Source organism: Salvelinus alpinus, chromosome 9 (genome assembly GCF_045679555.1).
Source record: "Salvelinus alpinus chromosome 9, SLU_Salpinus.1, whole genome shotgun sequence".
NCBI classification, from domain to species: Eukaryota; Metazoa; Chordata; class Actinopteri; order Salmoniformes; family Salmonidae; genus Salvelinus; species Salvelinus alpinus.
The window spans coordinates 76,876,171-76,900,856 of NC_092094.1; the positions used below are offsets into that span (position 1 = coordinate 76,876,171).

General features: G+C 43.6%; 1 protein-coding gene across 1 annotated transcript in view; it reads right to left on the reverse strand.

Annotated features, from left to right (window-relative positions):
- Positions 1 to 556: 556 nt before the first annotated feature.
- The window catches only part of LOC139530647 (transcription regulator protein BACH2-like), a 44,913-nt gene continuing 20,783 nt past the window's right edge, over positions 557 to 24,686 (reverse strand). Inside the window, exons 2-5 of the mRNA XM_071327234.1 lie at positions 19,799 to 20,080; positions 8,650 to 10,203; positions 4,860 to 5,066; positions 557 to 4,621 (exon numbers count right to left, since the gene is read on the reverse strand). Coding sequence (XP_071183335.1) covers positions 4,118 to 4,621; positions 4,860 to 5,066; positions 8,650 to 10,203; positions 19,799 to 20,080 — 2,547 coding nt within the window. The 3' untranslated portion in view covers positions 557 to 4,117. The remainder of the gene's footprint in view (positions 4,622 to 4,859; positions 5,067 to 8,649; positions 10,204 to 19,798; positions 20,081 to 24,686) is intronic.

Genomic DNA, 24,686 nt, shown 5'->3' on the forward strand with positions numbered 1-24,686 from the left:
GGCTGTAATCCCTGCCAAAGGTGCTTCAACAAAGTACTGAGTAAAGGGTCTGAATACTTGTGTAAATGCGATTTTTTTCCTTTTTTTATATAAACATTTGCAAACATTTCTAAAAAACTGTTTTTGCTTTGTCATTACGAGTTATTGTCTGAAAAAAAAACAATTTAATGAATTTTAGAATAAGGCTGTAACGTAACAACATGTGGAAAAAGTCAAGAGGTCTGAACCCTTTCGGAATACACTATATTAAAAGCAATTTTCCCACGTTAGTGAAGACTGCATTCATGATAAATGCTTGATATGTCGGCTCAATCGGAAATTAAGTGTTAATGGCGCTATAAAGCAGATCTTTCACAGCCCACATTGAATCCAGGCCTCAAACATTCAACAAGAGACTGTTATGCTAAGGAATGTGTCTTTAGTTGTTTGATATACAATCTGAACTCATGACATTAAATGCTCATTTACTAAAACTGAAAATCACTTTTTGTCATCCTCTTTGATGGGTTAAAAGTATTATTTGAGATATTTCACAGAAGAAAAAACAAAGAATCGACACATGCTATTTGTTTTAATCCATAAACAGAAATGTTGTCTTTACAAAACATTGTTTCTTCTTCAAAAACACTTGGATATCAAATGAACAAAAAACACAGTTACACCCTATTTACAATATAGCAAACTCAGGCAATTTGAACATTCAAAGATAAAATGGGGAAAGCGAAACAGCTGAATCTGCAGTTTTGCAGTTTATTCAAATTACACATAAAAAATGGATCACCAAAAATCTACAAATACAATAATAACCACTGTGTGTGTAAAAATAGAAACACCACCACATACAACTTATTCCTACAATACAGTCCTAGACCCAAAATGAGAGGTATGCCGAATTTTACAGGTAGATAAGTGTGAGAGTCCATTATGTTCCTACGAGGCATGACCTCCGCATACACTCAGGCTGGGATTCAATCAAACCTTTACTGGTGAAAAAATAACATTGTTAATGCACATTAAAAGAAAAATGCTATTATGTTTTTCCCCAACAAGTAAACAATTTGTTTGTACTCAAATCAATCATTTTTCATGGTACGGACAGAATGTTATTTTCCCACAGTATGGTTTTAAATTGACACCTTCCGTTCCCGTTCACATGAGTTTGGCCTCTGAAACCTCTAAGGCAAGACTTGGAGCTGCATTTGTCAAACATGTACTTTTAAAATCTTGTGTGAACACATCATCCACTTACAATTGTATGTTCCATTTTAAAAACAGTTAAAAAAATCGAACTTATCGAACCAATTATGCAAAGTCTCTTGTCATGGAAAAATCCTTAAAAAACTAAAACATGTAACAAAACCTTTTGTAAACACTTTCACCTCTTTTAAACCATCGCTTAATTTGTACTAAATAAGGACATTGTGAATTATACAACACACAAAAGACTTGTCTTTCATCCAAAATGTCAGTAAAAACAACCATTAAAAATCACTAGAATCAATATTAGGAGGTTTACATTTGTACCAACAAATAATCCTCATAGAAACATTGTTAAAATAAATTAATTTAACATGTCCATATTTCTTTTCTAAATTCAAAAATATCAAAATGGGGTGATAAGTATATTCAATGTAGTTAGAGTAACAGTTACATTCTGTGGAGCTCTGTCATTGGTACTTTCTACTATGAGGAAAACTAACGGATGTCAATGAGATTCCCCGAATGTGACATTTGAAAGTTCCTAGAGAAAACAACAAAGAAACCACTAAGCTAACCATGACACATGCTACAGAACTATCTTCCACAATGGAATCATTTGGCATTACCATGGACCAACAACTATCTAAGCATCTCTTTGAATTCGTTTTTAACATTTCACTTGATAATACACCATTAGGAATACTGGACAAGTTTAGAGGATAAATTGCACTCTTATATTTAAGAATTTACATGGATTATCAAACAAGGAATATGTGGTACCTTCCACTTACGTCCCAATACTTTAATACATCTGATTTACACTAAATGTAAGTGGAAATACCTCAGGACGAAATACTACATTTTCACTACATGTGGGAAGGTACATTTCTACCCCTAAAAGCGCAATATGGTTCAGATAAGTATGATAGTCTTTGACACCATGAATATTTGTTGAATATAAGTTTAGTAAGTACTTGGCTTGGGAGTTTTAATTTCTAAGTGCCAATTTCAATGCATTTGGTAGGGATATGTTACCTCTTTGAGGTGCTGAATGGTACAGTACATTTTTATTTATTCCCATTTCCATCTTTAGCTACAGTATGTTGATTCCTGCATTTCTTTCTTTCATTCTTTCTTTCTTTCTTTCACAACAGATGCTACTGTGTGTCACAGGCAAAAGAGAAATGTTCATAAAAAACATGGGAAAAGAAAGTGAGAAATAAGAACTGAAGGAAACTTTGCATATGAGAGTTAATTCTACTCTCAGCTGTACAGAAGAACTCTTCAGATGTACAATTTGTAATGAAATAGCTTTTTACAGAGACATTATTGAACATTCAGAGGAATTCCTGAGTTTAACCTCCCATGATGAGAGCCAGGGAGTGAGCGAGGGAGAGAGAGAGAGAAATATATACCCAGCTAGCACATAATGTTCTGAGAACCATATGTTTTTTAGAGCTTGGTGAGAGCGTGGTTGTCCTATGGTTATTTTGCATACAACCTTTCCACAACTTTATGGGAATGGTGCAGAATAGTTGCTTGGCTTTGGAACATTCTCAGCACATTTAAGGAACTTGACAATAAGTTATTTTATTGGTATTTCATTACTTTAAGAGAACGTTTCCTAAAAGTTCAAACGTGGTTACATTTAATTTCAATTTTGGTAATGTTCTAGGAATATTCTCCAACTGGTTTGACATTGGGAATGTTCTCAAATTGTTCAGAGAACATTAAGAAACAATGTTCTTCTGTGGGAATTTCGGTACTTCAGTATAACGTTTCCTACAGGTTTCCTCATGGTTCCATTTAAAGTCATGTTCTCAAATTGTTCAGAAAACGTTAAGAAAACTTTCCATAAAAAAAAACATAAGAGAACTTTACTAACGTTCAGAGAACGTTCTAAGAATGTTATTTAAAAACATACATTCCATTCTCAGAAGGTGAAGAAAACTTTCCATAAAAACCACAAGAAAACTTTAGTAACATATACACGTAAACATATACATTCCGTTCTCAGCAACAACAAAACTCTCTCTATCCTCTATCTTGTTAAGCGTGTTCAGGTGTGTTAACCGCACCCACTTATCGGCCACACCTGGTCTTAATGATCGCTTGTTTTCCTTGAAATGGGGTCTGTTAGAACAGACAAAAATGAACAGATTTGTATGCGTAAAAAACATGGCATGCTAGCTCCATCCTGGTGGTGCAGTGGACTAATTCCATGGATAGAGAACAGAAAACTAAAGGTTTGAATCTCACTGATGCCGTGTCACAATAAAATATAATTGCGTTTGCATGATTAATGCCTAAGGAAATACATTTCCATGTGTCTTATCTGTGCTTGGAGTTCAAAAAAGTTAACACAAAATAAGCTAGCAGTGTTATTAAACATCTTAATGAAAGTTTTAAGGAAGTCATTCAAAAACCTCCAAATAACCTATAATTTCTGTTCTCAGAGCGTTAATAAAATCTCCCAGGAAAACTTTCAATGAACCAGAGTAAAAAGTTATCAGAACCTCCCTGCAACCTAAAAATAAACATTCCCAGAACAGGCTAAATGTTCCCTTCTGTTCTCGTTTAAAAAACGTTCAGTTTTACCAGTCAGGAAACGTATGGCTTCGTTCCCACAACGAATGTGAAACCAAAAACATACATTCCCACAACTTCCAAGGAATTAAATGTGCTAGCTGGGTGGAGAGATAAAGAGAGAGGGGGAAGCTGCCAGTGCTATGTCTTAAGGAGTTTGATAACTCCAAATACCTGTTTTAACAGTATTGCTGATAAGACAACTGTAGTGTCATCCTTTAAAAAACACAGATAACAAATGTATTTCAAACTTTATACATATCAAGGTAGAGATGTGTGTCATAATAACAATAAAAAGACAAATGGTTGCTAGCTATTCAGTCGTAGCTAGCTAGGTACAGACCTGTCCGGGCTGTTCTTCTGTCGTGCATTTCTCAGTCATCTCTTGACAGAAATCCACCGAAACAGTGGGGCTACACACACCCGGAGATGCTCCAGGCTCTAGGGAAGACTCAGGGTTATCCTGCCCCAGGACAGACACCTCTGTCTCCACACCGCCCTGCCCCCTCCTAAGCCTCTGCCCAGAGCCAACATCTCTCTCCACAGGGCTTTCATAGGAGCAGGGTGACTTGGTCAGGCTGCCCTCTGAGGTTGGGGAGCCTGGGTTGGAGGTGAGGTCGATGCTGGCCATGATGGAGATGCTGTTGGTGGGAGCGGTGGGATCGCTGGGCCTGTGTGTAGGGAGCAGGGCTTTGGTCTTCTCGGGGTTCCCCTGCACCTCCCTGCACACCTCCTGGGACACAGCCTGGGACAGGTAGGAGAGGTTCTGCCACAGCTCACCCATACACACCTTCAGCTGGTTCCTCTCACTCAGTAGCTTCTCCTTCTCATGCACCTGCAAGGAAACACACATACAGTACAGTACATGTATGTTATGAGTACATAGAGAATAGACACACAGCTTACTCTCATGGAATACAAACACATAGAAAATCCATTCGTATACAGTGCATAACCAGTATACCAAAACCTGCTCTCAAAATATTAAAACAACTGACAGTCCTACAAATGCTAACCGTAAAGATGAACCTTCCTATGATAAATAGACCTTCATGTTAAAACAATGTACGTACCAATTTGCGTATCTCCCCCTCCAGGTTCTGGATGCAGTCCAGCTTCCTCTTGCGGCAGCGCTGGGCGGCGATGCGGTTCTTACTGCGCCGCCGGATGTCGTGAATGAACTCCAGCTGCTCTGAGGTCAGTTTGTGCATCTTTATCATGATCTGGAAGTCATTACGGGGAAGGTTGGTGATCTGATCCACCGGGAATGGAAGTTTGACCTGGCAGACAAATAACAAAATAAGTTTCTATCTTCTCTGGTGTACAATTCAACACAACTTTATTGTCCATGTTACAGTGAACAAGTGAAATGTGTCCTCTGCTCTAATTACTCAACTCCCCCAGATAGCACACATCTCACACGCACACGCACACGCACACACACACGCACACACACACACACACACACACACACACACACACACACACACACACACACACACAAGCACGCACACACACACACAGTTTAAAGAAGCCCAGGGTGTACCCACTCAGTCCACTAGGTGACACTGTCATTCTACCTCTCGTAGATGGTCGTAGCCTGTACATGATGTTCCACTTACACTACATGACCAAAAGTATGTGGACGCCTGCTCGTCAAACATCTTATTCCAAAATCATTGGCATTAATATGGAGTTGGTTCCGACCTTTGCTGCTTTAACAGCCTACATTATTCTGGGAAGGCTTTCCACTAGATGCAGGAACCTTTCTGCAAGGACTTGCTTCCATTCAGCCACAAGAGCATTAGTGAGGTCGGGCACTGATGTTGGGCAATTAGGCTTGAAGTCGGCATTCCAATTCATCCCAAAGGTGTTCGATGGGGTTGAGGTCAGGGCTCTGTGCAGGCCAGTCAAGTTCTTCCTCAACGATCTCAACAAACCAGTTCTGTATGGACCTCGCTTTGTGCACAGGGGCATGTTCATGCTGACACAGGAAAGGGCCTTCCCCAAACTGTTGCCGTAAAGTTGGAAGCACAGAATCGTCTAGAATGTCATTGTATGTTGTAGCGTAAAGATTTCCCTTCACTGGAACTAAGGGGCCTAGCCCGAACCATGAAAAACAGCCCAGGCCATTATTATTGTTCTCCTGGCATCTGCCAAACCCAGATTCGTCCATCGGACTGCTAGATGGTGAAGCATGATTCATCACTCCAGAGATCGCGTTTCACTGCTCGTGAGTCCAATGGCGGCAAGCTGTGGCATTGCGCATGGTGATCTTAGGCTTGTGTGCGGCTGCTTGGCCATGGAAACCCATTTCATGAAGCTCCCCACGAACAGTTATTGTGCTGACGTTGCTTCCAGAGGCAGTTTGGAACTCAGTAGTGAGTTTTGCAACCGAGGACAGACAATTTTACACGCTACGCATTTCAGTACTCGGCGGTCCCGTTCTGCGAGATTGTGTGGCCTACCACTTCGTGGATGAGCCGTCGTTGCTCTTAGACTTTTCCACTTCACAATAACAGCACTTACAGTTGACCGGGGCAGCTCTAGCAGGGCAGAAATGTGACGAATTGACTTGTTGGAAAGGTGGCATCCTATGACGATGCCACATTTAAAGTGACTGAGCACTTCAGTAAGGCCATTCTACTGCCAATGTTTGTCTATGGAGATTGCATGGCTGTGTGCTCGATTTTATACACCTGTCAGCAACGGGTGTAGCTGAAATAGCAGAATCCACTAATTTGAAGGGGTGTCCGCATACTTATGTATATATAGTGTATTTGAAGAGCAGATATAAATCAATAGTTTATATTAGTCAAAAACAGTGGGACGAAGATATTAATTTACTTCCAGTTGACAAAAAGTACTTTGAAAAATACAGATTAACTAATGTTCTCAAACTGATGTTTACGATTCAATAAAGTTATCTCTGTTAACGTCATAAGGAACTCCTCCAACGTAAATAGTTGGCTGCATGATGTTCCCAATTGAAAGTCCTAGTATTCAGTGTTTAATGGGTCAGTATATGCTGTGTGACGTTTTGTCATGTCTCAGAGAGAGCTGGGGAGAGGCAGGGGACTTAGGGAGTGCTCGGTTTCAGCTGTGACCTTGGGGGAGGGGGGCTCTCTCTCTCTCTCTTTATCTCTCTATCTCTCAGAGCTGGATAGACATCTATATATAGCCCCTCCACTCACACCAGTCCCATAACAAGGTTAGGATGACAGAGTGAGCTTCAGACACAGCCGTAAATCCTGTCCTTCTCTCTCTCTTGTTCTGGTTTCCATTTTTAACTCTGCCTCCCTCTATTCAGTTCATTACTCCGCTCTGTGAGTGGGTCAGCTCTAAGAAGTAGGCCTCATCTGTATCAACTGGTGTGTGTCTGTATTATATGGGCCAGGTTCTGGGCCTGGTGCTCTGTCTCCAGGCAGGGGGCTTGCATAGTGGACTGTCCTAGTTAGGAGTGTCTAAACTGGGGGAGGGTGCCAGATGGTAGAGGGTACAGGGACACAACACCTTGTACCTGGTCACTGTGGATCCTGGGGTGTGTGTGTGTCTGTTCTGTCTGAGCTAAGTGTGTCAGCGCTGAGAACTGGTATGAGCATATGGACACACACACACACTCCTCACCTCCCTTTCAGACTTGAGTGAGAAAAATCGCTAAAGCATCAACCCTCATTATGAACAGAATATCATTTTATTACACTAATTAAAAAATGACACCTCTACGGAGCTATGTGACTGAGAGTTACTTCAATTTCCTTCCGTTCATCTAAAAAAAACAGTGCCTAAAAAAGTTGAACAATTCTATCCCTGTTTGTGTATTTTCAGCAGACATTCATTGTATTACATAAATCTCTTTCCCACGCACACCCGTTCCAACGGCTTCTGACTGACTGACTCATCACTGGTCCTGAAATAGGGACTTGAATCAAACGAGGACGCTGATACAGATGAGTTAATAGAAGAAGCTGCTGTGTGTGTGTCTCTCAGAGAGAAGCTGAATGACAGGCTTTAGCCCACAGTGCAGCACAGGAGGAATCATCAAATGTCTCTCCACACAGCAACATGAGAGACTGAGTGTGAGCTTAAACATTGCCATGGCAACCCCTGCGGTTCTCTTGAAATCAAGGCAGTGTGAAGTCAAGGCAGTCAAGGTCTTATCCTCAAGAGGCTGTGTGGATGGATGGTGTGTACCAGTATGGACGGTGTGTGTATGGATGGGCCATGACTAGAGCTTTAGAGATGAATAGCATCACAGATGACTAGTACTGTTCTAAACTCTCCAGGTTCTTCTTCCCCAGAACAATGGTTGTCATACCAATAACCAGTACATTCATTTACCACTGTCTCTCTGTCTCTTTCTGTGTCTTTTGTCTCCACCACTGCTTTCATAGCAGTTCATAAAGTGGAGTGGTCGTAGCATTTTGTTCAGAAATGTTGCCCCTTTGGTTTAAAAAAGTATATTTCCAACCATCAGAACATATTTTCCACAACACACTCTTAGAAAAAAGGTGCTATCTAGAACCTTAAAGGGTTCTTTGGCTGTCCCCATATGAGAACCCTTTGAAGAACCCTTTTTGGTTGCAGGTAGAACCCTTTTGGGTTCCATGTAGAACCTTTTCTACAGAGGGTTCTACATGGAACCCAAAACGGTTCTACCTGGAACCAAAAATGGTTCTACCTGGAACCAAAAGGGGTTCTCCTATGGGGATAGCCGAAGAACCCTTTTGGAACCCTTTTTTCTAAGGGTGAAGTTCATCATTTTAACCATAACACTAGTAATATCTTCAAAGAGCAAACCAATTTCGAAACCCATCGCACAGATTGCAATTGTAATATAGAGTGTAGATGAAGTATTCTGACCTCAGGGCCTGGCTCTCTGGCAGGGCCGGACTCACTGTCTCCCTCTGAGAAGGACCCAGATTCATCACTGGAGTTGGCCCCGTACGAACGTTCACACTTGATCTTGGCACGGCCCTGAGAGAAGATGGCTTCCCCCACCACCATCCCACCGTGCTCCCTCTGCTCCCCCACCAGACAGCGAGCCAGGCCAGAGCCCGACACAGAGCATGGGGAGGAGGAGAACTCAAACTGGGGCATGTTGGAGGGCGAGTCCCCGCTGCCCACGTCCTCCAGGTAGGAGAAAGATGAGCAGGAGCTGGAGGTGCGTGTGCGGGGCTCGCATGGAGGGGAGCGGGGGTAAATCTTTATGGGCAGAGGACAGCTGGTGGTGGGTTGCGCTCGGCAGGCCACGGTCGGCAGGGGGTCCTGGAGGGCCGTGGTGAGGGTGTTGGAGGATAGGGGAGAGTAAGGCTGGCGGCAGGGGAAGGACTGACTAACACCTGTCCACAGGGATTTTGATGTGATCTCCAAAAGATCTTTTTCCAGAGACTTCCGGTCGCAGTAGGATTGAGACGGTGTTCCCAGGCGGTCGCACACTCCGGAGGAGAAGATGACGCTGCTACGGCGATCCAACTCTACTTCCTGTTTGCTGAGTCCGTCTGAGGGCATAGGTTGCATGGTCACGCCATCCACAGACGAATGCACTGTCCCTGCAGACACCGCCCTGAGGTCCCTTCCACCCTCACCTTGAAATGCCCCCCTGTTCCTGTCCCTATCCCTGTTATGGGCTAATGAGAGTTCGTTGTTCAGTAGCTGCTGGGTGAGAGGAGTGGTAGGTAGAGTGCTGTCTGGGTTACTGAGGCCCCTCTGGAGGTAGGAGCTCAGGCAGGATGGTGAGCCTCTGCTGGGGGGACGCTCTGAGGGCTCCGGACCCATCTCCATCTCCATCTCCAGGACATCCTGGCTATCCTCTGACAGTCCTGGGGGACTCCCCTCGCCCCAGGAACGGGGTTCCTCTTTGATTCTGGAGGGGGAGAGAGGGTGAGGTTGTCCCCCTTGACGGGTGCTGCTGGTCTCTGAGAGAGGGCCTGGGGGGGTTGAGGTATGGCAGTGTGACGAGGCGGCTGAGGTGACGCTGTCATCGTCGTCATTCTCTTCGCTGTGCTTGGCGCATGCCTGCTGGTACTTCCTGTATTTGGGGCATCGTGGGAGGTCAGAGGTCAGGCTACTGGTGAGGGACGTGAGGGTTGAGTGATTGGGCCGCCGCCTCGTTGCTGAGGATGACGTCACCCTGAGCTTCTCCGACGATGCGGAACCACCACTACCGTCCATCTCTGTGATGAAGTCATCGGTGTGCGCCGACGGTGGTAACTCCTTGCGGCAGAGAAGGCCATTGTTGTGATCAGCGGTGTCGCTGTGCAGCTGGGCCTGCAGAAAGCGGAAGCAGGAGTCCTCTAGGTTGTGAACGCCTAGGAAGTCAGCACAGCGGATCACCTCATGGATGTTCTCTTTGCTCAGAACCAGCTTGGCTGTGTAGGCAAACTGTAGCAGCGGGGCAAACCCCCTGGCTGTGACCTGGTTAGGGGAGGAAAGGAGGAAACGCAGTGTTAACATCTGTTGTGTTGTTATTGGTCCTGGGGATTTTGTGTGGGGAGAAAGCTGCTGCTTACACTCCTTACACACAGGCAAACAAACACTGCAGTGTGGACTACCCATTCATGTTTTTATTTAGACATTTTTACGAGAGAGAGATAGAGAGAGTGAGAGTGAGAGTGAGAGTGAGAGAGAGAGAGAGAGAGAGAGAGAGAGAGAGAGAGAGAGAGTGAGAGAGAGAGAGTGAGAGAGAGAGAGAGAGAAAATATCGTTACAACACTGTATATAGACATAATATAACATTTTAAATGTCTTTATTATTTTGGAACTTCTGTGAGTGTAATGTTTCACTTTTGTTTATTATCTACTTCACTTGCTTTGGCAATGTTAACATATGTTTCCCACACCAATAAAGCCCTTGAATTGAATTGAGAGAGGGAGAGGGAGAGTGAGAGGGAGAGAGGGAGAGAGGGGGAGAGGGAGAGGGAGAGAGGGAGAGAGAGAGAGAGAGAGAGAGAGAGAGAGAGAGAGAGAGAGAGAGAGAGAGAGAGAGAGAGAGAGAGAGAGAGAGAGAGAGAGAGAGAGAGAGAGAGGGGAGAGAACAAACTAACTGGAGCACATCACCTCCATACCTCCCCCCTACTCCACCATCATCCCAAAAAATACCTGGGGGCTCGTCCGTGTCTGAAGGTGAAAGCCACCCAACCTTAAAATATGTCTCTCCCTCCCTTGTCGTCTTCTCCCCCTTCAGCTCGCTATCTCTCCCCTCCACTTTAGCACCTCCTAGCACCTTCCTCTTCCCCCCCTCTTAGCTCCCCCTATCTTCTCCTGTCCCTCATCATCTCTTGTTCTCTCTCATAGTAGCTGATAGCCAGCAGGCCTGGTGTGTGTGTGTGCGTGCAGCGTGTGCATTTCTGAATATGTGTGTGTGTGTGTCTGAGTGTGCCTGTGTGTGTGTGTGTGTGTGTGTGTGTGTGTGTGTGTGTGTGTGTGTGTGTGTGTGTGTGTGTGTGTGTGTGTGTGTGTGTGTGTGTGTGTGTGTGTGTGTGTGTGTGTGTCTGTGCCTGTTTATGTGTGTGCGTGTGCGTGTGCCTGTGTATGTGCGTGGGGGGGGGGGGGTAGAGTGCTGAGTGTTCTGAGGCTCTGTTTTCATTGCGTCAGCAGCTGCCTCCTATGCCTGCATAAGCATGTCTTTATGAACACACAGAAGCATGTCTTCATGAACACACAGAAGCATGTCTTTATGAACACACAGAAGCATGTCTTCATGAACACACAGAAGCATGTCTTTATGAACACACAGAAGCATGTCTTCATGAACACACAGAAGCATGTCTTTATGAACACACAGAAGCATGTCTTTATGAACACACAGAAGCCAGGTGAGTTACCTTTAATGTTACTACAATCCTTCCTAATAAAGGCAGGGAAAGAAACAGGGAAAACAGAATGAGAGACAACGGAGAGAGAGAGAGAGAGGAAGAGATAGAGAGAGACACTACAAAGCAAAAAGGAGGCAAACGAAAGGATGGATAGAGAGAAAATTAGTGTGAGTGAGAAAATTCACACTACAAAGAATAAAGGAGGCGAGAGAGGGAGAGGGAGAGAGAGGACGTCTGGTGAGAAAGAGAAGAGAGAGATGTGGAAAATAAGCCATTCGGTCGCTTGAGCAAACACTGTCTGGCCGACCTCGCGGTTGTACATGACGAACCAAAGTATATATCAATTATCTCCAATAATAATAGTCCAATAATTGCACCATTTTACAACCTGCAGTGAAACCTGTGCAGAAGTTCGGGATATGGTATGGGGTATGCAAGTACAAAGTGTGCATGCGCAAAACCACAAGTGGGCAGTTGATAACAATCCCTAACTCAATCTTCCTGGGCCCGTACAACGGGAAGATCTCCTACCCTAGACAGACCCCTCAATGTTACATCTCCCAGAGGCTGGACCATCAGGTCAGTGCCCAGAAGTGTTGGAGACGTGGAGACCCTGAGTCTCCAAGCATGTGCACCCTGTGTGCAAAAGAGGCCCACGACTTCTTCAAGTGTCCCTCAGTCTTATGTCTACAAAGCAAGGGCTTCAAATCAAATCAAATCAAATGATATTGGTCACATACACACAGCAGATGTTATTGCGAGTGTAGCAAAATGCTTGTGCTTCCAGTTCCGAGTAAAATTGAATGGTCCTTTCAATGGACCAGCATTGAATGGTCCTTGTCACGGGTACATCCTGTTTGAGTTTCTGCCTATAGGAGGGGAGAAGCAAAATGGAGTCGTGGTCAGATTTGCCAAACAGAGGGCGGAGAAGGACCTTGTATGCATCGCGGAAGATAGAGTAGCAGTGATCCAGTGTTTTGCCAGCCCAGGTACTACAATCAATATGCTGATAGAATTTAGGTAGCCGTGTTCTCAAATTTGCTTTGTTAAAATCCCCAGCTACAATAAATGCAGCCACAGAATATATGGTTTCCAGTTTGCATAGAGTCCAGCGGAGTTCCTTGAGGTCCGTCGTGGTATTGGCTTGAGGGGGGATATACAGGGTTGTGACAATAACCGACGAGAATTCTCTTGGGAGATAATACGGTCGGCATTTGATTGTAAGGAATTCTAGGTCAGGTGAACTGAAGGACTTGAGTTCCTGTATGTTGTTACAATTACAACATGAGTAGTTAATCATGAAACATACACCCCCGCCCTTGTTCTTCCCGGAGAGATGTTTATTCCTGTCGGCGCAATGCACAAAGAATCCCGGTGGCTGTACCGACTCTGACAGCATGTCCCCCAGAGAGCCATGTTTCCGTGAAACAGAGTATGTTACAATCCCGGATGTCTCTCTGGAAGTAACCCTTGCCCTAATTTCATCTACCTTGTTATCTAAAGACTGGACATAGGCGAGTAATATACTCGGATGCGGTGGGGGGGGTGCGCCTCCAAAGTCTGACCAGAAGGCTGCTCCGTCTACCTCTTCTGTGGCGACATTGTTTTGGGTCAGCCTCTGGAATCCGTTTGAATGCCTTGGGTTGTTCGAACAAAGGATCCGCTTCGGGAAAGTCATATTCCTGGTCGTAGTGCTGGTTGACTTCGCTCTGATATCCAATAGCTCTTCCCGGCTGTATGTAATAACACTTAAGATTTTCTGGGCTAACAATGTAAGAAATATTACATTTAAAAAAAAAATAATACTGCATAGTTTCCTAAGGACTAGAAGCGAGGCGACCCTCTCTGTCGGCGCCATCTTGCTATTGTCCCCGGGAGAGGAGAGAGAGCGAGAGACAGGGCCACCGCCACCGACAGTGAGTTCCATCCCCCACGCCACGACAGACCGCGAGTTCACCACTACAGGTTCAAGCGCAGCTTAGAGGCAGATGCTAGTGAATGAGAGAGAAGCAGAGGGAGTGGAATCGAAAAGTTAGGGCGGCCAGATCTCAGAGGTGTAGGTGTAGAGGGAGCTGAAAGTGTAAACGAGATTATCCAATCCCCAAATCCAGCTGCAGTGAGAGTGAGGAAGAAGAGTCCTTTGAGGAGACGAGCGGGTCAGACTTTAGTATTAATTCCGCGACCCCCGAAAGAGAGAGAGAGATGACAATGAATCCCGTCCCGACCTGCCCACATTCTCTCTGCTCCCTTCCCCGCCAGAGTTAGTTCCCCCCACCACTCAAGCAGGTGGATTGAAACCCCATTCACATAATCCAATCCAAAGCAAAGTTAAAAATAAAGATGAGAAACCAAGTCCCCAGTAGAAGGTAAGCAAATAATCTAAAAGAATAACAGACTTTGCAGACATCGATTATTTAATATTGGACTGCTACTTTAGAGGAATGAAACTAAGAGCGATAAATGTATACACAGCATATTATTTATGAAACTAGGGGCTATTTATGTGTGAGATATTCAGTAATTATATGTAGGGATTTGAATACTCTGACAGAACCTAATGATCGGGTATCTCAGGCAATTTCAGACATTTAAATATTAACTGGAACAGTCTTTTGAACAAAACTATTTATAAAGTGATTTCTGATTAATTATATAGTTGTCACGCCCTGACCAAAGATAGCTTTTTATTCTCTATGTTGGTTAGGTCGGGGTGTGACGAGGGTGGGTTATCTAGGTGAATATATATATATCTATGTTGGCCTGGTATGGTTACCAATCAGAGGCAGCTGTTTATCGTTGTCTCTGATTGGGGATCATATTTAGGCAGCCATTTCCCCATTGTGCTTTGTGGGATCTTGTTTTTGGTACTGTGCTGTTTAGCCCTACTAGACGTTATGTTTCGTATTTGTTGTTTTTTCGGTGTTCATTTAATAAATTAAAATGTACGCCTACCACACTGCACCTTGGTCCATTTCTAACAATGATCTTGACAATAGTGGTGAAGTGGCATACCGCAACCTGACCCCTGCAAAAACTAAATAATTTATTAACAATTCTACTCTGTGCACAACTGTCGAAACATTTCAGAGATACTGCCTGGGTGATTTCAGTACGACAGATAGTTATCAATATTAGTTATATATTGTGTAGGCTGCTAAATGGTTTTATTTAACCTTTATTTTATTTTATTTATTTAACCTTTATTTAACTAGGCAAGCTAGTTAAGAACAACTTCTTATTTACAATGACGGGCTACCAAAAGGCATAAGGCCTCCTGCGGGGACGGGGGCCTGGGATTAAAAAAACAAAAATATATAAATATAGGACAAAACACACATCACAAAAGAGAGACAACACAACACTATATAAAGAGAGACCTAAGACAACAACATAGCAAGGCAGCAACACATGACAACACAGCATGGTTGCAACACAACAACAACATGGTAGCAGCACAAAACATGGTACAAACTTTATTGGGCACAGACAACAGCACAAAGGGCAAGAAGGTAGAGACAACAATACATCACACAAAGCAGCCACACCTGTCAGTAAGTGTGTCCATGATTGAGTCTTTGAATAAAGAGATTGAGATAAAACTGTCCAGTTTGAGTGTTTGCTCCAGCTCGTTCCAGTAGCTAGCTGCAGCGAACTGAAAAGACGAGCGACCCAGGGATGTGTGTGCTTTGGGAACCTTTCACAGAATGTGACTGGCAGAACGGGTGTTGTATGTGGATGATGAGGGCTGCATTAGATCTCTCAGATAGGGGGGAGTGAGGCCTAAGAGGGTTTTATAAATAAGCATCAACCAGTGGGTCTTGCAACGGGTATACAGAGATGACCAGTTTACAGAGGAGTATAGGTGCAGTGATGTGTCCTATTAGCAGCATTGGTGGCAAATCTGACAAACAAATGTTAAAGAACATCTAGCTGCAGATCTATAAATTACGTCTCCGTAATCTAGCATGGGTAGGATGGTCATCTGAATTAGGGTTAGTTTGGCAGCTGGGGTGAAAGAGGAGCAATTACGATAGAGGAAACCAAGTCTAGATTTTACTTTAGCCTGCAGCTTTGATATGTGCTGAGAGAAGGACAGTGCACCGTCTAGCCACACTCCCAAGTACTTGTATGAGGTGACTACCTCAAGCTCTAAACCCTCAGAGGTAGTAATCACACCTGTGGGGAGAGGGACATTCTTCTTACCAAACCACATGACCTTTGTTTTGGAGGTGTTCAGAACAAGGTTAAGGGTAGAGAAAGCTTGTTGGACACTAAGAAAGCTTTGTGGTAGAGCATTTAACACAAAATCTGGGGAGGGGCCAGCTGAGTATAAAACCGTATCATCTGCATATAAATGGATGAGAGAGCTTCCTACTGCCTGAGCTATGTTGTTGATGTAAATTGAGAAGAGCGTGGGGCCTAGGATTGAGCCTTTGGGTACTCCCTTGGTGACAGGCAGTGGCTGAGCCAGCAGAATTTCTGACTTTATACACTGCACGAGTTAGCAAACCAGGCCAAAGACCCCTCAGAGACACCAATATTCCTTAGCCGGCCCACAAGAATGGAATGGTCTACCGTATCAAAATCTTTGGCCAAGTCGATAAAAACAGCAGCACAATATTGCTTAGAATCAAGGGCAATGGTGACATCATTGAGGACCTTTAAGGTTGCAGTGACACATCCATAATCTGAGCGGAAACAAGATTGCATACCCGAGAGAATACTATAGACATCAAGAAAGCCAGTCAGTTGATTATTTACATGTTTTCCCAACACTTTTGATAAACAGGGCAAAATAGAAATAGGCCTATAACAGTTAGGATCAGCTTGATCTCCCCCTTTAAATAAAGGACCAACCATGGCTGCCTTCCAGGCAATGGGAACCTCCCCAGAAAGGAGAGACAGGTTAAAAAGGTTGTAGATAGGCTTGTCGATGATAGGGGCAGCGACCTTAAGAAAGAAAGGGTCTAAACCATCTGACCCAGATGGTTTTTTGGGGTCAAGTTTAAGGAGCTCCTTTAGCACCTCGGACTAGGTGACTGCCTGCAGGGAGAAACTTTGTAGCGGGGCAGGGGAAAAAGAGGGAGAGTAGTCACATTAGAAGGGGTGGGAGATGAGGAAATGTTGGATGGGCAAAGAGGCATGGCTGAGTCAAATAGGAATCCTGACATGAAGTGGTGATTAAAGAGCTCAGCCATGCGCTTCTTGTCAGTAACAACCACATCATCAACATTAAGGGACATGGGCAGCTGTGAGGAGGAGGGTTTATTCTCCAAGTTTTTAACCGTTTTCCAGAACTTCTTGGGGTTAGACCCACAGAGAGAGAACTGCTCCTCAAAGTAACTAACTTTGGCCTTCCGGATAGCCTGAGTGCACTTATTTCTCATTTGCCTGAACGATAGCCGGTCAGCCTGAGTATGCGTGTGCTGAGCCTTTCACCAAATGCAATTCTTGAGGTGGAGTAACTCTGCTGTAACGAGTGCGCTGAGAGTCAGGAAGCAAGTTCAGGGAGTGTTTTAATAAATAAAATATACACGAAACACAAACAACGCACCGACATGAAAACAGAGTCAATAACACCTGAGGAAAGAACCAAGGGGAGTGACAGATATAGGGAAGGTAATCAAGGAGGTGATGGAGTCCAGGTGAGGGTCATGAGGCGCAGGTGGGCGAGACGATGGTGACAGGTGTGCGGGATAATCAGTAGCCTGATGACCTAGAGGCCGGAGAGGGAGTATACGTGACATCTGCAAGATCACGGTCGAACCAGGGGCTGAACCTGTTTTTAATTCTAATTTTCTTTATAGTGTTATTGTCTGTGAACAATAACACTGAAAATATATTTTTTTTAAAGGTTCAAGCGTCCTCGACGGAGGGGATCAAGCTGATTCTATACCATTTAACAGAGGCCAGTTCATTAAGGAAGGCTTGCTCATTAAAGTTTTTTAGCAATCGTCTATGACAAATCAGGACAGGTCGTTTCACTGAGCAGCCATTACGAACACAGGCTGTAAAACAGTGATCCCTAAGGTCATTACAGAAAACAACAGACTGATACCTATCAGGATTATTTGTGAGGATAACTTCGAGGAGAGTAGCCTTTTCTGGGTGTTTGGAGTCAGGGGGGAGTGGTAATAATGGGATTGGTAATAATCTAAGAAAGATTTAGGGAGTCCCATTGCTTCAGGACTTGGTCAGGTGGTTTAAGCATGTCCCAATTTAGGTCACCAAGCAAGACAAATTCAGGCTTAGTGTCAGGGGCCAGGAGAGAGCTTAGGGCAGGTAGGGTAGGGCACAGGCCGGTGCTGATGGAGGACGATAGCACCCAGCAACAGTCAACCAAGAGCTATTTGAAAGTTTAATGCTTAAAACCAGCAAATCAAATTGTTTGGGGACTGAAGGTGATCCTTGGTAAAGATTGCCACTCCCCCACCTTTGGAAGATCTGTCTTGCCGAAAAAGGTTATAACCAGAAAAGTTAACATCAGTTTTCAAAACACTCTTCCTTAACCACGTCTCAGTAATGCCCAACACATCTGTGAGCTGTGAACCCACACTTTCAATTGATCCATTTTAGGTAACGTGCAGAAAACCCAGACTTTTATGAGAGCAGAAATCAGTGAAGCAGATATCAGAGCACAAGTCAGAATTGGGGCTAGCAACAGTAGATGTACATGCACATTTCCAGATATCATCAACAGTAATACAATCAAGGCACGGCAGAGGACAGGGAGAGATCTGCAGTGCTGATTTATGACATCTGAATGTGCATCAGATGGCAACAAGATCATATTGTACAGCAATTTCATCAGGTAACATGAATACAAAGACGGCGAGAGGTGGTTAGAATAGGATGGGAGGCCAATTAGGCAGGTCAGTTTAGAACAATGAGTGCCAGAGTTAGGAATTGTGTGTGTTGTGTGTTTGTGTGTTGCGTGTGTGTGCACATGTTCATTTCCATGTGTGCATATATGGAGCTGTGTGTCAAAATTTTTATTGTATGACTTAATTTGCCCTTTTTCCTTTGAAATAAATGACCAGTGCGTGCTGCAGTAAAGTGGAGTTGTTTTGTCAAAAGTTAATTTTGTCCTATGCCTAATTGTCATGATGAAGAGAATTTAGAACACCTTTAAGTGAAATACTACAGAAGTAAAGAAATATGGGATCTGATGAGAATTATCGGGTTTGATGTATGTATAAATCCCAAGTCAAGGTGTCTTCGATATTTACATGGATTACTTTACTAAAGAAGTATGGTGAACAATATTATGCATTGACATTACTAAACAAATATTGTGGACAATAATATGCATTATGAACAGTAAAATGTGGAAGACAAGATGTCTATAAGACTATAAAACAACATTATTGTTCAAACACTATTTATTTTACAAACCAAAATGAAACTAAAAACAAGAAGAAAAAAACCCTCTATGGTAACTATTAAATCTGTAAACCATGCTATGTAATTATGAACTTAAATGTATTGATGTGAAAGTTCATTTGAATTCATGTGAATTATTTATGATTGTAAAATGTGCAAAACTTGAATAAAGATATATATTTTTTTAAACAAACAACAACTGAAATAAGCCATGCTTTCTAGTCATTAGAGGATGGATTTTGACATGTGAAGTGGTTCAGGCATTGATAGTGATTACTATATGAGGTAGAGTCAAAGAGATAATCAAATTGACAGATCTAGGACATTATATGCTAATGGTGGCCACTGGGATGTGGGCCGGAGCTGTTCCGCCCGCGATTACATATAGCGGCGGAAATGGCGGAAAGATAACGTATCACTGATTCTGAAAATTAACACAGGGTTTTCAGGAATCCTTCCAACACTAGGTAAACAAGCTATTGGAATGCTTCAGTGTGACACCTGAGCAAGCTACCCGGCCGCCTCCCTGTCTCTATCTCACTCTGCCTCACACAGACACAAAAGATCATGAATTTTGAGTACTCAATAAGTCTAGATTCTCTCTCTCTCTCTGTCTCTCTCTTTGACTGACACGTCCTTTCTACCACTCTATTGCAGGTATCTGAATGTAATGGAAGGGCTGTGTAATAATACATTGTAACAGTATAAAACGGCCACGCCCAGGGGCGCATAAAGTCTTTCAAGTCAAGTTATAGCGCTTTCTAAGGGCTGTTAGACATACATATACATGTACATGATTGGTCATTACCCACCTTGTCAGACAGGCTGATGATTGGCTCCTGCTCGGGGTGTGTGTGTCCCAGCAGCACCTGTAGGAAGTATCTGCTGCTGGCTGCCAGGACGGCCCTGTGGGCCCTGATCTCCGTCCCCTCCACCACCACCGTCACATCACACAGGATGTCCTGCCGCCGCTGGTCCTCCAGACTCAGCAGCACGTTGGCACAGTGCACCGTCGACTCATACACGTACATGGGAGCATCCCCGGACCTGACGTGGGCATGAGCCCCCTCATCCGCAGACATCCTGCTCACGTCCTGCAGAGCGCACAACACACAGACAAGATGTTTGTTGGATACACAGTCAATGGACCCAAAGGATGCAAAGGACCTAATTTCTCTGAGGTTTCTTTTTTTCTTTCTTTCTTTTACAAATATGGAGAAAAGAAAACGCTCTCTCTCTCCTCCATACACGTACAAACGTGCCCACGTGCATGCACGCACAAGCGCACAAACTTGTATTCTGTTCAGGTGTTCAGTTAGACAGGGGACATACCACAGTAATGACATACCTCAAATATGTTTTTATCACCTCTTCGCCACTAGCTTCAACAGAGAATCCTGGATTCAACAAACCTGACGTACATCCCGTGATCATTTCCTAATAGGATACACATGTAGTCTCTGGACTAGTCTCTCTTGACCCACATTCATAGCTCAGACGTTCATGGCGATTTGAGATTACTAGCCTACAGCACAAACAGCATTATCTTGTTGTGCTGATACCTAGGAAAGGACAACGATGACATTAGTTAAGGGCTCTAGCACGCTACAGACAACAACGATTTAGCGTTAATTGTAAAAAAAATTATAAATGTAAAGCACATTGGAAATCATATGATGTGACAATAAAAGCATAGAAAATAAATACGTTATGTGCAGGAAGTCTAAGGTAGCGTCACTCGGTATGGTTCCACATGGATTCAAAGTGGTTCAATGCGGAGGCATTTTTCATTGTGCTCATCTCAACACTGGAGCACTTAAAGCTCCTGCAGCCCTACAGACAGCTGAGGCTGCAGTCTGTCTATTTGAGCCCAGGAGTGTGTGGTGTGTGGTGTGTGTGTGTGTGTGTGTGTGTGTGTGTGTGTGTGTGTGTGTGTGTGTGTGTGTGTGTGTGTGTGTGTGTGTGTGTGTGTGTGTGTGTGTGTGTGTGTGTGTGTGTGTGTGGACTCATCATGCTTGGAGGGGTTTCTTTCTGCTGTGTCACGGTGTTTTAATGTGCAGAGCCTGGAGCCAGGGGCCTGCCGCAGAGGAACAGACTCCAGAGGGGAATCTTCTCAGAATTCTAAATCGTCTACTATTTGCCCTCAGGTTACCTTTATGACTAGGGGAGAAAAGGCTCACAATAGCATCATAATATTCCCTTTCTTTGTAGCTCAATAAATAAACGGTGATGCTTGCAAATGCTATTAATAAGCCACTTTGGTGTCCCTCTCCTCATAATATTTAGGTTATTACAGAATATACATTTCAGCATTTATATTTTCCCCCTTGTCAAAATACTGTATTTTTCTAGAGCATTGTTGACTAGTACTATTACAGTAATACGCGTGATGCCATTAATCGGTCTTGATTGAACAGAATCAGCCCTTGATTGAACAGATTGATTGCCCTCATTCGTAGTCTCTGTGAGCTAAGCAGGCCAGCAGTAGAACAGAACAATTTTCTCTTTAACGGTTTGATAAATGTGGAGGGCAAAAAGTTCGGACAAAACAACAAACCATCCACAGACAAAGAGCTTGTTCCCTTTCCATGGCCTAATCTTCCACGCCTTCCATCTCTCTCTGCTCATCTACAGGACAACCACAACCTTCCCTCATTATCTTTAATACACCGATATGTCAATGGAAATGAGCCATAACTTCAAACCAGTGTCAATACCCTTACAATACCTTGCGAATTAGACTAGCAACCACATGACATACCTTTGTAAATTAGACTAGCTATCATTCTTATGTTTGACACTTGATCTTCAAAGTCAAATTCATTAACTCACCACAAACACCAGATGAATATTAAAAAACAGTCTGTTTCTGTAAACAAACCGTTGCCGGTCGTTTCATCATGTTGTCTGTTGTGTGTGGATGACATATTTCTACATCATATTTGTCTGCCAGACAGACAGCTTCTAGACAGACAGGCAGCTAACTGTATAATCATTACTCCAGGCTTCTGGGAGTCCAACTGTTAATACTTGACGAGAGCCAGGGGAGGAGAGCATATCCCCCTGCTCACCCCTCCTTCTTATCCCTTCTCGTTCCACTCTCAGCATGTCACAGTTCTGGGATCATATTGGAGATAATTGAGCTTTGGCTGGTTCAGACTGAGGGTAGAGCTAGTTGGGTGAAATAAACAGGACGTGAATTGAGGTTGGCGGGGTATACACAGTATAGAAAGTGCTGTAGGACTGTTTTGCCTTGGTGTGCCTGTAGGTGACTAGATTGTAATTGGCTACAGTGTACACGGAGGTTGCGTGGGCAAAATCAGACATCAACTCAGAGATAAACATCAGTTGTCATTTTAGAGTACAACAGACTAACAACGAGGAAGAGAATTCGTCTTTCAGAATGAAATAATCAGCTGGTGATACAACACTATTATTATGAGCAACGACTCAGTGAGGAACTGTGTGTGTGTGTGTGCGTGTGTGTGTGCGTGTGTGTGTGTGTGTGTGTGTGTGCATGCGTGCGTGTGACATTACAATAAACAAACACATTAACAAAGGGCACAGTGGGAGGGTCTCCCTAAGTCTCCTTTGTAGATGACTTTATGAAGCTGTACAGTATCAGCGACAACAATTAACAATTAAATATTGAACAGCTCCTCTGGGTCTCACTGTCTCTGCCTTCTGTTCAAATGAACAAGCGCAGCACTAGATAGCACAGCTGTGATAGGCACTTACCTAACTTCATTGTTGAAGTATAAAAACATTAGTTACCAAACCCGTTCACAGTGTTGGTTAACTCCTGAGCTTCCTCGGTTGTCCACCGAATTAGGTAAATACGCATTTAGTTTTAACGCACCTCACTGCTGGAACGATTTACAAAACTCATTACAATTGGATGTTCTGGTGCCACTCGGGCAAATTAAAGTATTGATTGAGGTCCTAGTAGCTGAGAAATGTAATTGTTTTTCTTATAAAATTGTACATTGTATTGATCGCTGTTTTGTTTCATATTGGATTTTGGATTTTTACGTTACTGTGATCAGGGCACCGTTGTGAATGAGACTCTGATCTCAATGGGTTAGCCTCAGAAGCTCAACTCAAAGGAATGCCACATCGATCCACATCATCTTCCATAGTTAGGGTTGCAAATGGAGGGTTATATTACTGGAAACTTTCTACGTTTACCAGTAAACTACCAGAATTTTGGTATCTTTCAAGGATTTTATGTTTTTTTATTTTTTTTATTTCACGTTTATTTAACCAGGTAGGCCAGTTGAGAACAAGTTCTCATTTACAACTGCGACCTGGCCAAGATAAAGCGAAGCAGTGCAACAAAAAACAACAACACAGTTACACATAGGATAAACAAAAGTAAAGTCAATAACATATTATAAAAATCTATATACAGTGTGTGCAAATGGAGTAAGGAGGTAAGGCAATAAATAGGCCATAGTAGCGAAGTACTTACAATTTAGCAAATTAACACTGGAGTGATAGATGTGCAGATGATGATGTGCAAGTAGAAATACTGGTGTGCAAAAGAGCAAAAAAGTAAATAAAAATAATATGGGGATGAGGTAGGTAGTTGGATGGGCTATTTACAGATAGGCTATGTACAGTAAGCTGCTCAGATAGCTGATGCTGAAAGTTAGTGAGGGAGATATAAGTCTCCAACTTCAGCGATTTTTGCAATTCGTTCCAGTCATTGGCAGCAGAGAACTGGAAGGAAAGGCGGACAAAGGTGGTGTTGGCTTTGGGGATGACCAGTGAGATATACCTGCTGGAGCGCGTGCTACGGGTGGGTGTTGTTATGGTGACCAGTGATCTGAGATAAGGCGGAGCTTTACCTAGCAAAGACTTATAGATGACCTGGAGTCGAGTATGTAGCGAGGGCCAGCCGACTAGAGCATACAGGTCGCAGTGGTGGGCGGTATAAGGTGATTTGGTAACAAAACGGATGGCACTGTGATAGACTGCATCCAGTTTGCTGAGTAGAGTGTTGGAGGCTATTTTGTAAATGACATCGCCGAAGTCGAGGATTGGTAGGATAGTCAGTTTTACGAGGGTATGTTTGGCAGCGTGAGTGAATGAGGCTTTGTTGCGAAATAGGAAGCCGATTATAGATTTAATTTTGGATTGGAGATGCTTAATATGAGTCTGGAAGGAGAGTTTACAGTCTAACCAGACACCTAGGTATTTGTAGTTGTCCACATATTCAGAACCATCCAGAGTAGTGATGCTAATCGGGCGGGCGGGTGCGGGCAGCAATCGGTTGAAGAGCATGCATTTAGTTTTACAAGCATTTAAGAGCAGTTGGAGGCCACGGAAGGAGTGTTGTATGGCATTGAAGCTCGTTTGGAGGTTTGTTAACACAGTATCCAAAGAAGTGCCAGATGTATACATAATGGTGTCGTCTGTGTAGAGGTGGATCAAGGAATCACCAGCAGCAAGAGCGACATCATTGATATATACAGAGAAAAGAGTTGGCCCGAGAATTGAACCCTGTGGTACCCCCATAGAGACTGCCAGAGGTCTGGACAACAGGCCCTCCGATTTGACACACTGAACTCTATCTGAGAAGTAGTTGGTGAACCAGGCGAGGCAGTCATTTGAGAAACCAAGGCTGTTGAGTCTGCCGATAAGAATACGGTGGTTGACAGAGTCGAAAGCCTTGGCCAGGTCGATGAAGACGGCTGC